Source organism: Athene cunicularia, assembly GCF_003259725.1.
Source record: "Athene cunicularia isolate RWA chromosome 17 unlocalized genomic scaffold, athCun1 chr17_part1, whole genome shotgun sequence".
In the NCBI taxonomy this organism is placed as follows: Eukaryota; Metazoa; Chordata; class Aves; order Strigiformes; family Strigidae; genus Athene; species Athene cunicularia.
Genome location: NW_020799122.1, coordinates 4,250,032 through 4,268,071, shown reverse-complemented (window position 1 = coordinate 4,268,071; position 18,040 = coordinate 4,250,032). Strand labels below are relative to the sequence as shown.

The following is an 18,040-nucleotide window of genomic DNA, read 5'->3' as shown; positions in this document are numbered from 1 at the left end:
CCGATGCCAGGCTACTGCCTCGGAGTAAGGGACAAAGAGGGACATGGAAGGAGCGAGCTGGGAAAGGACAGGGTCCCTCCATGACCCCTGGCACCTCCAGGTGCCATCTCCCCAAATAGGATGCCAAAGTTGAGTTTGAGGAAGAACCTCACTGCCCTGGGTGAAGGCACCGGTTCCACTGTTCCCACCACTGGGAACCAGCCAGAGCTCAGCACTGGACCAAAACAGAGGGCACAGTCTGCATTTGGGCTGGGCTTTGGGAAAAGGTGAGCTCCAGACTGGGCTGCCCACACCAGGGATGAGCGCAGACAGCCCATGATGCCCCAGTAAACACTCTGCAGCAGGTCCACTATGCTAAAGGAAGGCTGCACATCACATTTGCAACACCACCACGGATCAGGAGGGTAAGCGGGGAAGCTGAGGGTCTCGAGGGCCACTGAAGGACCTCTTCATCCACAAAAACTGCTCAGGGGCTCTAGGAAGTTGATGAGTTTGTATCAAGGATGAGCCCAAGCGAGGCCCTTGAGGCAAGCCCACCATGCCAAAACCCTGCCCAAACCACAGCCCTGCTTTCGTTCTGCTGATGGAAGAGCCAGAACCACCAGGAAGAGCAAAAGAAAAAAGGAGGAGAAGGAGGAGGGAAAAGGAGCTAAAATAAGACACCAAAAGACAAATCTGAATTTCCAACCCTGTGGCTGAGGTTAAGAGGCAGAAGACCTCAGAGCCGCCTCCAGGTCCAGGCTGAAAGCGCATTTGCAGGGTCCCTGAGACAGCTGCCCAGCAGCTGCGAGGCTCCAGTTTGCCCCAAGTAATCATCCACTTTCTCACTGTTACTCTGCACTTACAGCTATAAATAGACCGTCCATTTGACCAACCCCCTCATTCACGGTCTCCATCACACGGGGACAAGCAGAGTCCTATATTTGCAAGCACATCTGGCAGGCTTAGGTTTCAGGGTGAAGGAGTGCAAGATGTGCAGCCGTTGAACTCGCGATCTTGCGGGGTTTTAATTAGCCAGATTGTACTTGGACTGAAAATATATCTAGAAATAGCAAGAGAAGCCTTTTGCCATTTATTCTACTCAGGGCTTACGTCCCCCCTTCAAAGCAGAACGTTATAATCCCAAGAATGAGCCTCACACGGTTCTAGCAACTAACAAGATCTGAGAGATGGTACAAGCTGGACAGACAAAAATCTTTACTGGTGACAAAGAAGAAAAGACACATTTACAAGTGCTATGGCTTGCGTGCCTTGTACCACAGAGCCATTTATTTAACTGGCTGGCGTGCATGGTTTTTCCAACACAGCAAAAATAATAAGAAAAGTGGCAGCTAACTTATCATCTCACCTTGGCTCCTCTTTTCATTACTTTTTTTTTAATGCGCTTGAGAAATTCTGCTGATCACATCACTATTTTGGAAGATACAAGGAGGCAACGCTGGCGACAGTGAAAGCAGGAGAAACTTCAGCAAGAAGCTCTTGGCAGGAGACAGGTTGTTGGCAGAGTCTGGGCCCAAACGAGTTGCTTCGCTCGAGAAACTGAGGTCAGGTCTTCTGCAACTCCCCTTCTCTACCATGAAGGGTTTGGAAATACACCACTATCCACCACAGTTTTGTTGGGGATAAATCCTCAGGGAGCTGCGGCTCGAAAGAGCGAGGGACACCAACCTGCAGGACGAAGCCTCCCAGAGGCACACACTGCCTCCAGTGCAGGGTTTGGAGGAAAGCGCCTTTGCTTAAAACACCCTGTCCTTTCTGCAACACTACAGCTTCTGCCCTCAAAGCAATTCACTTTTAAAGGAGAAAAAAAAAAAAAAAGGAAAAAAAAAAAAGGAAAAGTTATGCAAATTAGATGTTTCGTGTCAAACCATTCGCAGCACTTCTGCCTGACTCTGAATTCTTCAAATAGCTACCAAACAACCCAAACCCCACCCTAGGTGTAATCCACTCCAGCCTGCTGGGCTTCGGGCCAGCACAGAGGGACAGTGCCATGAAATGGGAAAGGCTCATGATAAAGGACCAGGATTGATTGCTCTCGTAAATTTAATGAGGCAAAATAACTGGAGAGAGCTTAAGCGGCAGCAGAAAAAAATTAGGTTAAATATTAAGTATAACTTCAGAAGTACCAGAATGGTTTGGGGCAGCTGAAACAGCCATCAGGAGAGATGGGAGAGTTGTCAGAGGGGAAGATGCTCAGCAGTAAGGTTGACATTTGCCTCCTGCTGTCAGAGCCCAGCAGCCGTAGCCGTGCGGGAGGCGGCAGCTCAGATCCCTGCAGACTCACGGGAGCTCCATCAGGGTAAAGAGTCGCTTTGATTTTTGGGGGTAGGCTCCAGCAAACCCACCTGTGTGCTGCTGTTGCAGAGCCTCACTCATTTCCTGGGCAAACTCCCCCAAAACTGGCTTCTGCTCAAGGGTCTGGCATTAGGGCGTGCTGAAATAAATCAGGCAGCAGAGGACAAATGTCCCTTTACTGCTCCTCCCAGTATTGATCCGGCACCACTTGCAAACTGGCCAGCCCTCGCCATCTGCCCGGGCTCGAGAGCAGGCTGCCATCTGGCCGGGGGTAAAGCAAACCGAGGGGCCAGAGGGCTGAAAACAGGGAATTTGAGAACTTTCTAGCTCCCCTGATACCCTTTTAGTTTCCGCTCCCCTTTCCAACACCAATTGTTCTTTTGTTTTTTGGGTTTTGCCTTTTTTTTTTTTTTTTTTTAAATAGCTGTTTCCAAGCAATTATCTGCCTTGATCTGCTGGATAGCTGACCCAGCGCTGGGGAGCTATATGCGGCCCGGCATAATCTCCGTGATACCCCAAAGGTGAAAGCACAATGGGTTCATCAAGGCATGAACGTCCTTTATGTACACCAGCACCCCGCGGCCACCTCGCGCTTGCACGCAGACAGCTTGTTCCTGCAGCACACATAAATGGCCCTCGTGGCACTGCTATTGATCCACTCCCAGCCCCGGCGCTGCCTTTTGTCCCCGGCCGCCGCGGCTCCTCCGCACCGGGAGGGACCTCCTGGCTGGGCTGAAGGTCCTCGCACTGTAGAGCATCGTGGGGACAACAGGGACAAAGCCTGGTTCCTTCCACTTCCCAAATCCACACCTCTGTCACAAAAATGTTTGTATTTTGAATGCTTTACAGAACAGGAATCCACCCAAAATCTCAACTGGGGCACGCCAAACCGCTCCATTTAAGTCATTAAAGTTGAAACGAAGCATTTTGACATTCTCCAAAAAAAAAAGCACTTTTACCAGCCCCTAAAATGTCTTGTCAGAACCAGCTCAAGGTTTAGCCTGAGCTTTTTATCGCACGGCACAACGCTCAAAGAAAGAAACCTTTGGTAAACTCCTCTCTCCTGGGGGCTGACTTGGTGGTGCTGAGCCCACCAGGGTCGTCCCTCCTCACCTGCCCAAGGCTCGTGGGGACGGCAGGCTGGGCCCTTGCAGCAGCACGTTTCATACAGACAGGACTGTGCATCCCTCCAAAATGATCCAAAGTGCAAAAATAATCACTCAGCTGCACAGACGTAGCAAGTTAACGTGGAAAAAACACCCTGAGACGGAGGGGTCTCTCTTGCAAAAGGGAGGATTGCTGAGCCCGACTGTGCTTTTCGGTAGAGATTCCTTCCAGGCGTTGGGTCACTTCACTGCTTGCTCTGAAAATCATTTCCTCGCCACCAGTAAAGCATTTCGGATGCACTCAGACCTTCCCAAGGCTGCTGGATCATCAGCGATATTAAATGCAAAGATGCTGGATGGACTGAATCATTCCCAGCTCGTGAATGACGCCCTTGTTCAGCTGCTTGGAGATCGGCAGCAGCTAAGAAAGAGCTTTCTCATGCGGCCCCACGGTTTGCCAGCGCCCAGCATCAGTGCCCAGGACGCGCCATTGTGACCAGCAAATTTTCAATGAAAGTTTCCTTGTCAAGCACGGAGAGACGCTCCTTGTCAAAGGGAGAAAGGGGGACTATTGCTGATGTGTCACCAGGCAGTGGGCGCAGCAACACTCCTGCTAAGGGGGCTCTCTGGGGCATTTCTGGGGTTTTTACAGTTAGGGGTGGATTACGCCTCCGTTTTGTTGTGTTTGGGGGAGCACGGATCTGGATGAAGGAATCTGTGCAATATCCCCACGTGGATATACGTGCGCCTTTCCCCAGTGGTTCTAACTAAAGATGTAAAGAGGAGGATTTTGCAAAGAATGGGGAAAAAAGGGAAAGTTAAAAATTGGAGACAACCTGGGACAGAACAGGGTGATCAATAAGAAACAAACCTCTAAGTCAGCTGAGCACAGGACTTGAGCAGGTAAGCCCCTATCATAGAGGGACCAACTCGCGGCTGTGATCAAAGGCCCGAGGAACAGCTTGGAAGCTTCCACCTGGACCCCCTGCAGGAGCTGCACCCCAGCAGCAGAGCAGTTAAAGCTGGGAACCCATCTCCAACACCAAATAACCTGCTCCGAGCACACCGCGGCAAAACCCCGATTTCCAGGAGAGGGCTGCCAGCCCCACCAGCACTTGTGTGCCAGCTCACACAGAAACCTTTCTCCAATTAAAAGCCCGCCTATGTGTGAGAATCAGGAATTTTAAAACCCGATATTAAAGGGATTTTGCGAACTTTAGGAAAAAATGTTATTCTTGAAAGGAACCCTTTATAAGTTAAAATTTTATTAAACTGTAGCTGCTGGGAGCAAACCACGAGCAGGGGATTCCACGGTACTCTGTTCCCTTGACTAGTAATTTATGATTTACTTTTGTAATAACTGAAGCCATAAGGAACTCATTGGATTAAGGAGCCTTATTATTTATGTTGTGGAACAATAATATTTAACTGTATAAAGCCACATATCCACCCATACAGACTTTCCCTCCGTATGAAACAGACTGCACTTCATAAGTAAAACCCTGGCCCACGGGAATGCTGCCATCAAATTCCGATAGTTTCACCGTATACGTTGTACTTCAAGGTTGCTTTTAAAAGCCCGTTGTATCATCACCACAGGCAGCAAAACACAGACATCAGAGATCTAGATAAATATAGACACTAAAACCCCAGCAGCATCACCCTGCAGTCCCACCAGCGACAGGCAGGATGTGTCCCCCCCTGTGAGGGATTGCCCTGGGGCTGGCTGGCACGGCCCAAAACCCCTTACAGGGGATGCAGACCCATGTGCCAGGACCCATGCAGCCCCAAAACCACCATGGGGGGTCGGGGTGTGGGGGGGTGTCCAGTGCTGGGTCAGCAATGGGTACCCTACTCCCAGTGAGTGGCTCAGCTTCGGTTGGCTCAGAGGATGAATTACGTCCCGGGGTTTTGCAGCAGACGATGGGATTCCGAGGGTGGAGGAGCTCCCCGTGGGCTTGGCCCTCGTCACCCCCCACCGAGCCACTCATAAACTCAACCCGATTAAAAGTGATGTCTCCCAGGGCTCTACATGGGAAAAGATGGACTATTGTAAGAGCACAAAAATCTCCTGGCAAGATGATCAAAGCAGCTGGCCCTGCTCTCCGAGCCCCGCTGTCAATTTTTATCTGACTTTGCTGGAACTACGTCGCAACTTCTCCCTTTACGTGTCTCCTCCCCGTGAGAAGGCGAGGCCACTTACTCCGCCAGCTCCTCCAAGCTCCGATAAACGTCGTCATCATTTTCCGTGGTCTCCTCCGATGGGAAGGGCCTGGGGAAGGAGAGGAATGACAGAGTTATTGGTGCCTCACCCCTTGCAGCAGATCCCCCTCAGCCCCAGCTGAACTCAGCCCAGCCCCGAGCACCCCACTGAGCAGAGGGTGTTTCGGAACAAAATATTCATTGCAAATACATTTTTTTCCTATTGAGGCATTAGCTCCCAGGACGACATCATCTCCGCTGCTTCCTGCAGGCACAGCGGGACAAGAAACCAGGTGGTGAGGCTGGTTCACCACAGGGCATCATCTGAGCGCTGAAGTGCGAAGCTGCATCGTCTAACAGCATCTCAGAGACCCTGTGGCTGAGCCACTGCTCCCTGCTGTGCTGATGCCGCACGAACAACTCGGTAGAAATCTAATTCAAGTCTGGTGTTGGACTTGTTGAGACAGAAAAACACTCTCTCCTCCATCTGTGATGGAGCCTTTGTACCTGCGAGCTGCTGCCTCACGCAGTCGGGGCACAAGTGGGACACACGGAACCTCATCCCATTGGAGTCTCCCACCGTTGCGAGCAGCGGATCCTACCAGAATGAATAAGTCCTTACAAACCGTGGGCTTCCTCATCTTAACAACTTGGTGATAGCTGAAAAAAGTTAAAACCCCAGGGATGAGGGAAAGGGCACCAAAAGGGCAAAAGGAAGGGGGGAGAAAGCAGATTTAAAAAGAGAAATGGAAGGAGTGGGGGGAATACAAGAATTCCTTGGCTCATTCTGAAGTAATAACCAAATAACGCATGAAGGAGATGAAAAATACTGCTTTAATTAAACCCAACGTATTATTGCTGGCACAGGGCCACAGCGGGCTACAGCTCTGCTGGGGCTGGATGCACCTTGTGACCACGGGCTGTGCCGGGCCGTCACAGCCAGCCCACTGGGGAACACGGGCTGCAGCGGGGCAGCTCGGTCTGTGCCCCGTGGGCATCGCAGCGAAGGCAGCTGGGGGTCCCCAGGCTGAGCCACACGGGATGGGATGCTGATGCTCTGGGGGAGCAAACTGGATACACGTGAACTTTTAACTGTCCCAAGAGCGATTTCCTTCTCTTCCCTCCCACCCTCCCTGTTTCACGTCAGATTGCCTCTCCTGAAAAGATTTAATACATGGCTGGCTATCCCCCAAATTTGCTATTTTTGGATCCTGCCTCTAGCATTAATTTGCCTTCCCTCCTCTGCTATGCTTCACCCTTCCCTTTGGTGAGCAGCTTCAGACCAAGGCTTCTGAAACCGCTCAAACCTGCAGTGAGTTCAGTTAAACCTACGACCAGGTGGTGAGCTCAGGAGGGAGGAGAGCCACGGTGACCATTTCATGCTCCAGCAGATATCACAGCTACCACACCTCTGCACAAGACGCAAACCCACAGGAACCAAGGCGCACCCGAGGCTGGCACAGCTAACCGTGCCCACGGGCAAAGCAGCAAAATGGGAGGGAGGAGAGTGATGGGTGGGAAGAGCAGATGGGGCTGTGCCTGCTCTCAAAGTTGTCCTGCAAGGCAGGTGGCATCGGGTGATCCTCCCAACGCCCCAACATCTGGCACAAACAGCTGCCCGTGCGTTTGCAAGATGTGGGGGGAATCCCATTTTGGAGAGAAGCATCAAATCAGAAAAGTGTAGTGTGAGACCTAGAAGCACTCAAAATCTTTACAAAACGTCTGTGTGCGTTTCCTCTCCCCTGGCGTCCCCTAGGGATTAGTGACAAACAGAAAAGCCATGTGAAGCACAGACCAAAAACCATCAGCAGCTCCTGCACGTGGCTGAGCTGATCATGGGAACTGGTCTCAGACTTCAGCTCCCAACAGGTGACGGGGTACGACACTGCCACAGGGCTACACCACCCTGCACGGCTCCAGCCAGAAAGGAGAAATCGAGATGACCTCTGTTTAAACACCACTTGTTAAAAAAAGACTAATAAAAAAAAAAAATCCACCACAAGGCACAACCTCCTTTCTTTTACATGCATTTTTTGCCCTTAATCTCTATTTCCTCCTCCAGCACTCACCATGCCAGAAAGAAAGTAGTAAAAGAGTCATAAAGAATATTAAAATCACAAGCACACATTTTCCAACTATAAATCCGGGCTTGAGGTATAATCAGTTCCTGTGATAACCCCCCCACGTAAGACAAGGAGACAGCAAAGAGAGAGAAGCATTTTCTGATGAGAGTTTCACAGAGACAGCAGCTCCGTCAGCCCTCCCAGCTTCACCTTGACCATGGGCAAAGCACCGGAGTGAAAGTCATGGCAGGGGAGGAATTAATAACCTGTGTCTCTGCAACAGCAGCTAATGGCTAAATAGGGATGCACGAAATGCAATTAGAAGGAAAGTCACACCGAGGAGAGGGTTACTAAATGGACCATCGAAAATCTGAGGCTGAAGGACAGCTTTTTGAAGAGAGCCTTGGGTTTGCCCTTTGTTCGTGCCTCTGTCCCTGGGTGCCCATGCCACAAGCAGCTCTGGAGAGGCTCCCCGCGTCCCCACACCACCCGTGGGAGCAGAGCTGCCACCTCCCACAGCTCCTCTCGCCATCTCCAGAAGAGGGTGCCAGCCCCCACACCGCAGAACAAGTCACCCAGGGCTGGGACCACGCCATGGGCTTTGGGCCAGCTCTCACCCAAATGGTCCTTGTTCTTCCCCAAAAGCCCTACATGCAACAACATAATTTAATATAACCCTACTAATTATGGACGCTATCTACAATACCTGCCTACATTTGGCTTCAGTTCCCTTATATATCCATTCACATTGTTTTTCTTTGCTGAACACAGGAAAAATTAATCGTCTAGCAACAAGCCGATGAGGATGAACCTCCAGCAACCAGCTACAGAAAAACACATTAAACACTTTTCTACCAAGACTCAAACAGCACTGGGGGCCAGGGCAGTGCTGGGAGGAGGCACGGGGTGAACTGCCCACCCCAGCCCCATCCCCATCCCATCAGTTATTCCCCATGTTGCTGTTTTTGCCACTTCCCATCAGGTCACTTTTGTGGCTCCCCACTGCAGGCTGGGCTTGTTCTGGGGAGACGTTCTCCACTTGAGCTGGCTGCAGAAACAGATTTGATGTGGTGGGGAAAGGCTGGGGGAGAAGAGTCCTGCTCTCGGTCCTGCCCTGCCACATCCACATCAAGGCAACTCGAAGAAAAGCCAGCTAGGTGACCTTTTAACCCAGTGCTTCTCACCAGGGCTTCCCCTGTGCACATCCAGGTCCCGCACAGGACTTGCATTTAGGCACCTTCATGCAGATTATCAACTCGGCCCCAACCACGCAGGGAGAAGCATCTCCATCTGGTTGGGCAATGGCGCTGCACGTCCTCCAGCCACGAGCTCCCCAAGAGCAACCATGTTGTTTGAGACCAGTTTGTATGCTGGGTTTTTTTAAGAAAAGAGCAGAAATGTTGGAAGTCAAGGGGTCTAAAAGCTACTGATTCCCTCAGAAATTCTTACAGATCTCCAAGAACATTGCAACTTCATGCTGTAGCTGGGAACGCTCAACAGCAATGAGTAAAGTCGTTTGAATCCACTGAAAGCCAAGAGGTTTGCAGAGATCCCAGTTCATTGACAACTCTTTTGAAAATATCTCTTATTTAATATCATTAGTTAAGCACCAGACTTTGCTTTTTACTCCACTGTCATGAAAAACCACCTGCTGAGCCATTTATCCTCCCAGCCTGCGCCTGGGCTGCAGCAAGCCCAATCCCACTCAGACGAAGAGCAAAAGCCCCACCAACATCAAACACCGCTGGAACAGGCTCTTAAGAGATAATAAACCTCCCAGAGCAGACTTCTTCACAGACAAACCCCACAGCATTCAACAGCGCCGCTTCCAGAGATCAAAGAAGAGAACGAAAGTACGAGCAATCTGATGTGTTTGTTTTAGAAACTGAAAGAGAAGGAAAGACCAAGCAATTTGTTACGGAGTTTAGAGCGAGCTTCTCCTCTTGAGGACAAGACTTACACCAGATGATCGCTCCTGACACGTGATGCAGAGCACCCCCTTGATCTTAGAGAACATTTAGGCTACTTTCTGGGTCGGTGAGCTTGCACGCACACGCAGCGCCCTGCAAACACGACGTGCTCTCCCCGGGAAAGGCAGGAGCAGTCCACAGCCACAGTACATCACCCGGTGGGGGGGGATAATCAATTAATATTTCACAAGGCACCTAATGCAAAAGCCCTTCCTCGCTCTCATCGGTCACTCGGGTTACCCCGGGATCCATCCCACGCTGTATCCTCATCAGCCACCCCCGCGCGCTCCCCTGCCGTAAACCCCTCTGCGGGGAGAAGGCGAAGCTCTCTCTGGCTGCTCTCTCCTCTGAATTATTTAACGGGAAGAGCCAGGTAGGCTGCAATTCTAACAGCAATAAGCAGAAAGATTTATTTATTTATGAACATATTTCAGCATCTGGGTGCCTTGTCCTAGCAGCTGAAGCCAGCTGTTCACCCCCGCAGTACCCTCACAGAGAATACTGAGGGTCAGGGATAGGTCAAGCTTTAGTCTGATAATTTTGTACGGTAGCAGCCTCAAATCCACGTGTGAGAGAGCAGGGAGGATCCAGCATCACCTGGCATTCTGATTTCTTGGGGTCAAACCCCAGCCCTGGGAACAGAAAGCCTGGTGAGAAGCAGGCAGGGTGGAAATGTCCCACGGACTGCCCTCCATCCCAAGGAGCTGTTCCCACCCGAGGCTGCTCTTGGTGGAAATCGTTTCAGGCAGATCTGCAAAGAGGTTTTCATGACTTGTGCAGAGACCCACAGGAGACTAAGGAGGTGGCTCATCCCTTACCAGGAGCGGGACTCCAGTCTCCCAACACCAGCATGATAATCTCCCCCCATTTTCCTAAAGCCAGTCATCACACGAGTGTTTTAAAAAGCAGGCAGAGTATGTGACACCCGTGAAACCTGAGCTGCTCCCATCTGCTGCCCCTTCTGTGAGGGATTTCTTCACAAATGGAAAGGACCACAGCCTCAAGCTGGTGCAAAGAGACTTCTAGAGCTCTGCTGGGATGGACGGGGCTGTGCTGAGTCTTCCTGGCTCAGGATCTAGCAGAAAAACATTTCCGTAGCACGGTATCCACAGACTGTAATTACACCTTGCATTAACTGACAAACCCCATGGCTGGGTGCACTGGTCCTCCAATAACTCCGTTTTGAAGAAAGCATCGTGGCAATACAAAGAAAACCCAGAGGAGTCTGCAATTTCACCAAGATTTTGGACTTCAGGATGTGCTTTCCATGCAAGCTTGGGTGGGGGAATAGCAGCTGGCTTCAGCTCCCGTGCTTCCAGATGAGTCCATCTGTCCCACTGCTGAGGTTTAATGATGCTTCAATCCCAAAACTTATTTCTCCAGGGAAAGCGCTCAGACCTTGGCTGTTCATAGCACATCATTTTGATAGCTCCAACCTTCACCTCCTTTTTTTTTTTTTTTTTTTTAAAATTCCTTTTCTTCTCCAGGATGGCAAGTCACTCCCTGAGCATGGGATCACCCCATCCCCATGGGTCCCCCATCAGTCGGTTCTGGCACCCCGGAGCCGTAGCGGATCCCCTGGGCATGCCATCATGCCTTCATCAGCACAGCACTCCTGGAGCCGTCCACAGAAAACCATGTGGTTTTGCAAGACGTTTACACGCAACCGAAAACATATCCATCATCGGCTTCAGTGGGATTAGGCAGATTAAAGCAGCACTTAATTTACTGATGTACCAAGAGGTGGCTGAGAGCTGAGCAGGGATGAGCAAAGGGGTGACCTGGAGCTGCTTTTCCAGCTCTGCTCTTGACCCAGGCAGCACCTCCGAGTTTTGGTTCCCATCTGTGAAATGGGAACGGCGTCAGGGAATAATTTTGGTAAAGTGCTGCGAGATGGATGAAAACCATTCTATTAATGCCCAAGAGCCATTTCTATAAAGCAGAATGGAATCAATTCTCTCCTTGCAGAACAAGACACATTGGAGCATACCAAAAGCTGCTGAATTTAATTAAAATCATACTATTGTGTTACATTACTCATCTCTGGAAAGAAGCACCTCATGCTGTGCCAAATTTTAGACACGTCCTCTGAAAAATTATGATTTGCTTTTATTTGTGGTCTGGAACTTGCAAAAATTCTCGCAAGATTAATTCTGATAGAAATTCAGTGGGGAAACAGCAAGCTACATCATCAGATAACACAAAGATGATGATTTTGCAGGAGAGTACTTACAGCATTTAGCACAGTGCACTGCACAGTGCCCAAGGGTTAGCTGCATGCCCTGCTTTATCTTTAGCTCGAATCTGAACTGACTATTCCTGGAGACTTTGAGACAAGAAAATAACAGCTCGTATAATTTTATGTTTCAACACATTATCGCGTTTTTTAAAAATTCTCATGTACCAGTGCTTTGCTCAAGAAAGCGGTACGATTTTCTCCTCACTTCAGCTCCACGTTGATGATAACAGATGGATAAAATCAAAAGGGGAATCCAGAAATGTCTTTCTCAAACAGAAAGAGGGAGAAAAAAAAATACCTGAACCCTCTGGGGTAACAGCACAACCAATCACTAGGGAAACGATTTGGCCTAGGTCTCTGACCCAGAAGAAAACTAGATTTGAAAATGCTGTGGCTGAAAATCTACAGAGCAGGGACACTGGCAGCCCTCGCTCCTCGTGGGACATCCCCGTGGCCCTGGTTCCACCCGGAACGCGTGACAAGCAGGCTGGGGAGGATGAAGGATGCTCTTGCAGCTCACGGGCTGGTTGGAAATCGCAGCAGCACCCTGCTGAGCCCAGCACCAGGGCAGGGGGTTTGCACCCACCACGGGGGGAGGCGACCAGAGCCCTCACCCCAGCGAGCCAGCGCAGCTAAGCCAAGCCCAGGGCACCTTTGCTCCAGGCCGATGGATAAATAAAGATAAATCCCAGCCACGATGCAAAGACCTGGGACACACCCCATAGTATTCAACAACACCCCCGTCAGGCTCTACCATGGCCCAGCTTTGGAAAACACTCTGTTAAAAGAAAAACCTTGCAGCCCCCATTTTTAACTTGTAGCGAAGCCGCACAAGGAAATGTAGTAGTCCAAGCAGCAGTTTCTCTGCTATACCTGAGCAGCTATGAAACACACGGCAATAAAAAAACCTAAATATATATTTCTGCCTGCTTCCAGACCAGCGCCAGCACCCCTGAGTGTCTGCACAAAAGCACCACCAGCACGTCCCAGCCAAGCGGGGTCCTACTGTGCGACGGAAACTGGATTTAAACAGAGCACCTGGGCTGAGCAGCACAGGGACTAAAGAGCCGTGTGCGTCCCCCTCTCCGGTGTGGTGCAGAGAGACGTGGTTCATCCCAGAGCACCTGAGCACACCTCTCCCCAGGCACAGCCCACAGCCCTGCCTCCAGCCCTGAGCCCTCCTGTCCCCCCGCACCAGGAGCCCCCCACGTCTGAGCCCCCCGATTTGGACCAGCTGAGCCTGGAGCCTTTCTCTGTACTTGGGGCAAGGACTACATTTCAGAGAGACCTTTCCAGCACCTTCGATTGTCAGCCTGCGTGCTGACCCTGTGCAGGAGAGGAAGCCTTACTGTGGCGCCCAAAGGTGAGATGGTGTGAGGGTGACCCGTGACACAAGAGGGAGCCCCAAGGGAAGCACTACATGGGCAAGTCCAGCAGTGACAAGGCAAACACCCCCAAAACCAGCAAGCCCCACATGTGACTTAAGCAGAGCTGTGTACATCAGAACTGTATCTTCATTATGCAAAGCTGCTGGTGGGGAGGGGGCAAGATAAACTGCCTTTGCTTTTATTAGCAGATGCTTACGGGGTGACCTCAGCAGCTCCCAACCCTACAAAGCAGCCGCACAGGAAAACATGTCAATGATATTTTTCAGACTCTCTTAGGAGCAAGTCTGTGAGGATACAGACTTGCCAAAATAAACGTGTTAAAACTGTTTTTAGCCAGAAAGGCGCTGCTTTTAGCCAAGGACCCTGCTTAGTGACAAAGGAAGAAGCTTCATGGTCACTCCTAAAGAAGGTCTATCCGTGTCACAGGAAGCCATCTCCTCTCATCCCCCTCTTGTGAGGTCTGTGGCTGAACCTCTGTGGCTTTATCCTGGTCAGGACTGGTGGTCAGTCCCAGGACTGGTCCCATTACCAGACTCCCTGGAGCACAGGAGAGTGCTGCACAACAACAGTACGTTTTTCCAGCCACAGATTCCTTCCACAGCCTTCGATATCCATTTTACGGCAACAATTACAGTGCATACAATAGATACACAACGGCAGTAAAAAAAATAACGGGCAGAGTGCAATTACAGAGAGCGCATTGGCAATGAATAAAACAGTCCTTGTAAAACCAGCCTTACGGGAGAAGAGGTCCTGTAACCACCTCCTCACCAGAAGATGTTCTTAAGGGACTTCATCGCTACTGACTTTAATTGCTTGCCATTTTCACACAGCCTCCTGTGGTAAGCTACCACCCCCAGGGGCAGGGGGACCAGAGACCAACTATGATCAGTATGAAGCCCCCATCATGCTGCAGCATCTTTGAGAATCCCATAAAAGCTTTCCTCCTAACTCCCTTCTCTCCTCCAGGAAAGTCTCTTTGATCAGCTATGCTCGGGCTTGGGCCATCCCATCTTTTCCAAGAAGCAGGTTTTTCTGTCAGGATGACAGTCTCCTTCACAGGGTCACCCCCACTGCAACCCTAAGGGTAACCCCACAGTGCAGTGGGGCTCAGTCAGACGGGAAATGGATTAAAGCCATAAAACCTGGGCAAAAAGTCTTAAGTTTAATTCTGGATGAAGCGCTGAGGAGTTTCCAGATCAGACACAGCTGACCAGTGAATGACACACACTGGGAGCAGAGATCCTCTTGCAGGGCAGGGGCTCGGGGGTGTCTGTGCAGGCCCAGCTCCCTTTGCCCCCCTCTGCCCCTCTCCTGCAGGCAGGGCACTGTGCCCTGAGGAATGCTGCTCGCTCAGCACCACAATATTACAACCCTGCGAATGGCGCAGGCAGGACACTTGTGACTCTCCCTTCCCATCCCTCCTCCCTTTCACCCACACACACATCCTGATATTATTGGCAAGTGCAGGAACTCCAGAGCTGATAATACTGCAAACCTCATTTTGAGCACATCAGCCTGTTTTAACAGTTTTTCTGGGCAAAACTGAGCAATACTGAACCTCATCAGCAAGGCACAGGGTTTGCAGGCAGAGCAGGATAGTGGGAAAGTCTCCTCTGGGTTAAATCCCCGATGATGGGAGGATGCTGGCACAGCTGGTTTAGCTGCCTTGAACTTGACAGGAGGTGGCTCCAAGCTGGGCTAATCCCAGTGTTGAGCTCCTCTCCTCCCAGCTCACCGTCTGCATTGCAGAGCTGGGCAAAATGCAGACACAGGCTGCACCCCAGCCCCGACACCCGCTCAGCACCGGGTCTGCTGGGGTGGAGGCACCCAGGGGCTCGGGTGGGCATCAGGACGGGTGCCAGCCCCTACCCTGGAGAGCCAAGAGTTTCTCTCCTCCACTGACGTGTCCAGCCCCCCGTAAGCAAAATAACAAATCCCATCTCCCAATGTACAGGACTTTCAAGGGGACTCCAAAGCGCCATCCCCTCTCTCCCAGATCAAACCTGCCCTGCAGCAACAGGCAGCTCCCAGCCAAGGGCTTGCCCTGACTGCCAGCAAATCTGCTCTGTCACCTCGAGGCATGAGATCTTCAGAGGTTAAATGCCAAGAAAATCTGCATTTTGGCTTCTATTTATTTAAATGCAAGGCAACCCTCAGCCCAGGGCGCTGGGCTGGCCTCACTGTCTTTGACTGGAAGTAAAACTAATGTCAGTTATTCTTCCAACCAGCTGCCCCCAGGGAGCTGTGCCATGCCACCGACCTGAGGGGGTCCTGTCTTGCCCACCAGGATGAAGAAAACACAACCATCCCCTTCTCCTTCCCTCCAACGCCCGGCCAACGTGCTGCTCCCACAGAAGAAAACCTCCTCTTGACAAATAGGATTCACCCCTCCTCCCCATTTGCAAATGTTTTAAAATCTATTTTATTAACTGCAGTGTCTTCTGAAGAAAGTCACTTAGAGGTTCAGTTCATATATAAAGGATTTACTTAGATTAAGGGCCTCAGTAAAAGGCCTTTGAACATGCTAACTCCTTCCCGTTTTCAGATGGTTTCACTGCGCACACATTAAAAATGCATGCAGGCAGCATGAGCCAATATTCCTTAACCTCCTGCTTTGCTTGCAAAACTCTGCTTCCAGGAAAAACATATATCTCGGGGAGATGAATAAACACGTGCCCCCTCTGCTCCCAGCTCACGTTCAGCCCACGGAGCTTGCTAGCACGAGGTGGACGACGGCCAGAGCCCAGAGGATGCCGGGATGTACCATGGGCAACGGAGAACAACCAGGGCTGAGCAGGAAAGTCTTGAGGGGGGAAAAAAAAAAAATAATTAAAAAATCCTGGTTTATTGGGACCTGCAACAAGAAGTCCTGTAGTCCTCCAGAGAGCTGAGTTTCCTCAGGAAAACTTGGAAAAGGAATGAAAAACTCATGCTCCAGAGCACAGGAGAACCTTTGCACAGCACCGCTGTACAACCTGGCTGCTCCCGTCTGCTGCAAGATCCTCTCACCTCACGTGGAAGCATTTAGTGCCAGGCACTGTGAGAAACGGGGTAATGGCCTGAACGGGCCACGATTATAGGTCTGCAGTGGAAACTCCTGGCGTCCTGGCTATAAAATAAAGGCTTACTTGTTCAGAGACAGCCACAGATGGGCAAGGAGCACGGTGGTAACTTCTCACTGTGACTGCTGTCAGTTCTCCAGTCAGTGGGAGGAAAGGATGAGAAATAACAATTAAAAAAAAAAAAAAATCCCCTCTCCTTAGCTGACGGGCAATGCTATGCAATGAGGATCATTTCTTTGTCCCCACGTAGAGCCCTGTAAAACCACACACAGACGAAAACCCCAGGAGAAGGGTATTACCACAAAGCCTGTGCTCCCAAAGGAGATCAAAAGGCAGCGCCCACCACCAGCCAGGTGAACAAAGGCACTTCTCACCTCCCCGTTTCTAAGAGGGGAAAAATAAGACATACAAAACTGAGGGATTTGCCCAGGATCATGCAGAACACGTGGGGCAGAGCCAAGATAACGTAGTTGCACACATCCACTTTCCCTTCAGCCCATGTCTTTATCCACAAAAGCATCTTTCCTCTGAACACCTTCAATTAAAGAGAGAAAATGTGTTGGTTTTTTGTTTTTTTTTTCTAGGAGGCACCAATAAGCCTCTCACCATCGAGGCGCTTGTGACACACGGGGCACTACCCAAAAAATAACCCAGTGTGGTGGTGGGGACCCTCGCAACTACACGCTGCTTTAAATAGTGGAGAAACATTGTCTGTGCTGTTTGTACGGCCCCGTGCAAGAGGGAAATGTCCTTCTGCGATCCCTACAGACCATCACCTGCTAGGAGGTGAGTCGGAGATGCACCGTGCTGGAGGGTGACACCAGTTTCTTCAAGACTTCTAAAACCTGCAACTGGGACTAGAACAGAGCAGGAGGAGGAATGATGCAGCACAGGCTGGAGCTACAGCTGCAACAGATTAAGCCCAGCCTTAGCGGCGTGCTGCAAACAAAACACTGCGTTCAAGATAATTTTTTGCCATGTTTTGCCGCTTGTAGGTTGTTCCTTGGCAGAAACACTCTGTCATCTCAACATAGCCATCCTGATAGCTATCTGATTTACTCTCTGAAACGGGGTTTCTCTGGCAAGGCTCATGTATCCAGAAATTATTAGAGAGACTTTTTTTTTTTTTCTTTCACTGAATAGCATACAAGATTGATTTTTATTTTTCTACCCTACATGCCATGAAACTTATTTAAGGTCAAGTAATAGGCTTTGGGGTTTGTTTCATTCTTAATTTGCATGATCTTGATTCTTAGACCCCAAAACAGGGGTTGGAGCAGAGCCACATTCATGCTATAGGGCTGAAAACCACACAATCCATATCGCATCCTAATTACACTGTATTTACCATGGTTTTCAGCACCGTGACTAAGCCAAGACTTTTTCCATTAATTTCAATGGCAGCATCTTCACTGGGGAAAGGAAAGAGTAGGGACTCCAATTGTCAGCAGGGACCCCAGCGAGCTGAGGGGCAGTGGTGGCCGCGTGAGCAGTCCTCTGGGGAGCCAGAGCTGCTGCTGGCTCCCACAGATTAAATTCATTTATCTGAAATTAGTTTCTGTTATTGAGGCTTTTGTGATGGTGTGGTAAGAAATCATCTAATTAAAAGGGGAAAAAAAAAAAAAAGCAGCAATGGACAAAGCGAGGGCTCTCTGACTGCAGGGGACACCAGTGATGGGAGGGGACACCCCCATGGTGGGCATTTGCCAGCA

The 18,040-nt window shown here is 50.4% G+C and overlaps 1 protein-coding gene across 6 annotated transcripts in view; it reads right to left on the bottom strand.

The window, feature by feature from the left end:
* Nucleotides 1–18,040, bottom strand: part of VAV2 (vav guanine nucleotide exchange factor 2) — a 130,324-nt gene that overhangs the window by 32,528 nt on the left and 79,756 nt on the right. For all 6 annotated transcript variants that reach the window (XM_026860383.1, XM_026860381.1, XM_026860382.1 and 3 more), the window contains exon 4: nt 5,605–5,673. In XM_026860383.1, coding sequence (XP_026716184.1) covers nt 5,605–5,673 — 69 coding nt within the window. The remainder of the gene's footprint in view (nt 1–5,604; nt 5,674–18,040) is intronic.